Genomic DNA, 3,584 nt, shown 5'->3' on the forward strand with positions numbered 1-3,584 from the left:
GGACCAGAACCTGCAGGACCAGAACCTGCAGGACCATAACCTGCAGGACCAGAACCTGCTGGACCAGAACCTGCTGGACCGGCAAACATTATTCAGGTTCATCTCATTTTTATATTTTAAATTAATCTGTAATGTTTCTTGTTCAGATTTAATTTCAGATTTTTTTTTTAATTTTTTAAATTTTCAAAAAAATATTTTACATATTTTATTTTTCCAATAAAATAAATTAAATAATTAAATTTCATCATTTCTCTGTGCAAGTTAGAAGAGATTAGTGCAGCTGTGGCGCCCCCTGCTGTCCCTGATGCCCCCTGCTGTCCCTGCTGCCCCTACAGCGCCCCCTGCTGTCCCTGCTGCCCCTACAGCGCCCCCTGCTGTCCCTGCTGCACCCCCTGCTGCCTCCCGGTGTCCCTGCTGCCCCCTGCTGTTTCGTCGTCCTGCTCTGTCCCACCTGGGTTGTCTCCAGTGAACGCCACAACGCTGCAGCTCCCAGAGAAACCATAGCGATGCTGGAGGAAAGACGAAACGGGGCCCTGCAACACCAAGAAGGACCAGTAGGGACAGGAAGGAACCAGTAAAGAGCAGTAAACCAGTTAACCCAGTTAACCCAGTTAACCCAGTTACCAGGACAGCGGTGGACGGACACGGCTCTCCCAGCAGGCGCTCCAGGTTGGCTGCCGTGGCGTCCAGGCAGAGCTGAGACCACATCCTGTCCCGGATGTCCAACAGATTCATCCCAGAACCTGATGGACCAATCAGAAAAGCTTCCTGATCATGTGAGCGACCAGAGGTCAGAGGTCAGGGGTCAGATAGTACCGTCACTGTAGTCTATGGCAGCATAGCGACCCAGGAAGAGAGACGCCCCGAAGCTGCTGACCAATGAGATCCTCTGAAAGACACAAGGGGACATGAGACAGGAACACATCACCTGAGGGCGGGGCATAAGAGGGCGGGGCCTAAAGGGGCGGGGCCTAAAGGGGCGGGGCCTACTGCTGTAGCTCTGACCTCAGTGTCCTGGAACTGGTCCGGTCGAGTCTGCCGCACTTTGGAGATCTGGTTTCCTGTGAAGCGCTGCAGGAGGACATGGACATGTCCTTCAGACAGAGACAGACCAGCAGAAACACAGACAGGTGGACAGACAGGTGGACAGACAGGTGAACCTCATAGGCTCGGGATCCAGTGATGTCTGCCAGCCTCATGGCGCCCCCTGCTGCCTCCTGCAGGGCATCACACTGCGGCCCGGTGCTGGAGTCCATCCACACGGGACTGTCCTGGACGGAGAAGCTGTCCTGAGGACACACACCGTCAGGACAGACACACCGTCAGGACAGACACACCGTCAGGACACACACACACACACACCATCAGGACACACACACACACACCGTCAGGACACACACACACGCACACCATCAGGACACACACACACACACCGTCAGGACACACACACACACACACACCATCAGGACACACACACACACCGTCAGGACACACACACACCATCAGGACACACACACACACCATCAGGACACACACACACACCGTCAGCTGCTGGTGCAGGTTCTGACCCGGGTCCAGCTGGGTCAGAGTCCGAGCCGCTCCGGTCCTCCAGAACACGGCGCCATGTTGCTGAGGAGGAGGAGGAAGAGGAAGGGTTTTGGACCGGTTCTGGAGAACCCACTCCCAGCAGAACCCAGAGCCTGACCTGGCCGGAACCGGACAGCGCCCGGACCCGGGAGAACCCGAATCCCGCCGCCTTCATCCTGTCCAGCAGCAGGTCCAGAGCCTGAGAGACAGACAGCCAATCAGGAGGCAGAATGATCCGGGTCAGCTGACCTCAGCTCCAGGTCAACCATCTCACCTTGACCCACATGAGCACAGGTGAGGTGACCGTCAGCCCGTCAGGATGGATGTGAACTCCTCCCTGAGTCCTGAACAAAGACGCTTTTCAGAATAAAAGCCTCGGCCACACCCTTTCAGAACAAAAGCTGCTGGATGTTACCTGAACTCAGGTAGCTCTGAGTCGAACTGCACGCTGTCCTGATGGACCGGGCCCAGGTCTCCGTCGACGGCCACCGCCTTCAGCTGCACAACCAACACACCCATTACTGGCCCAGCCCCAGGACTGACTTTCAGCTGCTTCCCTCCACTAACCCAGAGCTTTCAACAGTTCATGAACTGCTGACTCGTTCAGAGTGGTGAAGCTGGTAAAGGACTACATCAGACTTCTGAGTTAAAATACAAAAAAGTCAATGTTAGTATGCTAACAGTACAGCTAACATTAGCAAGCTATGGCTAAGTAAACCTGACATAGGCAGTGAATGTAGGAAAGCTAATGCTAATTTTAAAATCCAAATGCTAAATGAATTCACAATTAGCTTTTAGAACGTTAACATTAAGGTATAGCATTGCTAATATTTAATAAAGACACAACTTTAGATTATATTATGTTAGCTAGCATGCTAACATAATATAATCAACAACAATCTTTGGTCTTTATTGTTTGCATATATATCTGAGATAAATGTCCGCAGAGCCATAATTAGCTATAATTAATAATGTAAACATTTCCCCCAGTGTATCCGCCAGACTAAACCTTTCTTGTTTGTTTTTAGGAAACTAAAAAAAACAACAAAAACGTGTTTATTTTCTTTCTTTCTTTGTTTAAGCCGGGTTGCTAGCGCCTCGGTTGCTCTGAGCATTTCACCATCAGAGCAGATTTATTCCTAAAAGATATGCTTACAGAAGGTAGTTTATAGTGGGACTTCCGGTTTGGCGATGTAGGAGGAGGAAGCAGGGTGAAGGAGCTCCCGGCCAACTCTTTAAATTACTTTAAAACCAGAGTTATGCACTTCTATCAAGCACCGGACTGACAGAAGCGACGTTATAATGGCCAGCGATAATCCTAAACAACAAAAGCTTCCTACTTCAACCAGGCGAACGACTAGCCTAGCTAGCAAGGTGGCCCTAATGGCCGCGGCCTCCACCGACACTGAACCACCTGGCGAAAGTAAAAGCGGCGATCCTGTTTCCATGTCCCCACTGGTCACAGAACTATCTGAGCAGCGGAACAACTTTAAAGAGGACGTGGCCACAAGCGTCGGTGGACGGACTGCGGGACGAAGTTGGCTCTTTTCAGGGCCGCCTTGTAGCAGCGGAAAGCCTGGAGGCCGATAACTGTCGTTTAGACTCTCCAGGCCCAAAACGCAGCCTTGCTGGAACGCCTGGAGAACCTGGAACATCGATCTCACAGATCCAATCTACGCATACTTAACATACCTGAAGGCAGTGAAGATGCATTTGGGTCCAGCGCGCACCGCACAGCTGGACCCAAACCCGCAGCAGTCCCAAAGTCAGTTTGGGACAGAGAGTGTGGCCTATCGGAAGACCTACGAGGTGTTAAGGGACAGCAGTCGGCTTCATCAAGAGAAGCAGGGATACAGCTGGGTTGGGTTCAGAGCTGCCCTTTTCGTTCATACAGCTGATTTCTGTTGTTTTTTCTACTTCCTTTTTCTCACAAGCGTGAACATTGTGGATAATGAGACCATGCACTGCCAGGTGGGGCTGCCGGGCCGCAGGATCGG

The 3,584-nt window shown here is 51.5% G+C and overlaps 1 protein-coding gene across 2 annotated transcripts in view; it reads right to left on the minus strand.

The window, feature by feature from the left end:
- Positions 1 to 3,584, minus strand: part of xylb (xylulokinase homolog (H. influenzae)) — a 15,606-nt gene that overhangs the window by 4,944 nt on the left and 7,078 nt on the right. The window contains exons 3-11 of one of the 2 annotated variants that reach the window (XM_017303156.1): positions 2,003 to 2,085; positions 1,862 to 1,931; positions 1,706 to 1,786; positions 1,543 to 1,629; positions 1,161 to 1,289; positions 1,006 to 1,071; positions 817 to 889; positions 625 to 743; positions 452 to 533 (exon numbers count right to left, since the gene is read on the minus strand). In XM_017303156.1, coding sequence (XP_017158645.1) covers positions 452 to 533; positions 625 to 743; positions 817 to 889; positions 1,006 to 1,071; positions 1,161 to 1,289; positions 1,543 to 1,629; positions 1,706 to 1,786; positions 1,862 to 1,931; positions 2,003 to 2,085 — 790 coding nt within the window. Of the gene's footprint in view, positions 1 to 451; positions 534 to 624; positions 744 to 816; positions 890 to 1,005; positions 1,072 to 1,160; positions 1,290 to 1,542; positions 1,630 to 1,705; positions 1,787 to 1,861; positions 1,932 to 2,002; positions 2,229 to 3,584 lie in introns of both variants that reach the window. The other variant, XM_008402152.1, reaches the window with a different exon arrangement.

This window comes from Poecilia reticulata, unplaced genomic scaffold (assembly GCF_000633615.1).
Source record: "Poecilia reticulata strain Guanapo unplaced genomic scaffold, Guppy_female_1.0+MT scaffold_190, whole genome shotgun sequence".
Lineage (NCBI taxonomy): Eukaryota > Metazoa > Chordata > Actinopteri > Cyprinodontiformes > Poeciliidae > Poecilia > Poecilia reticulata.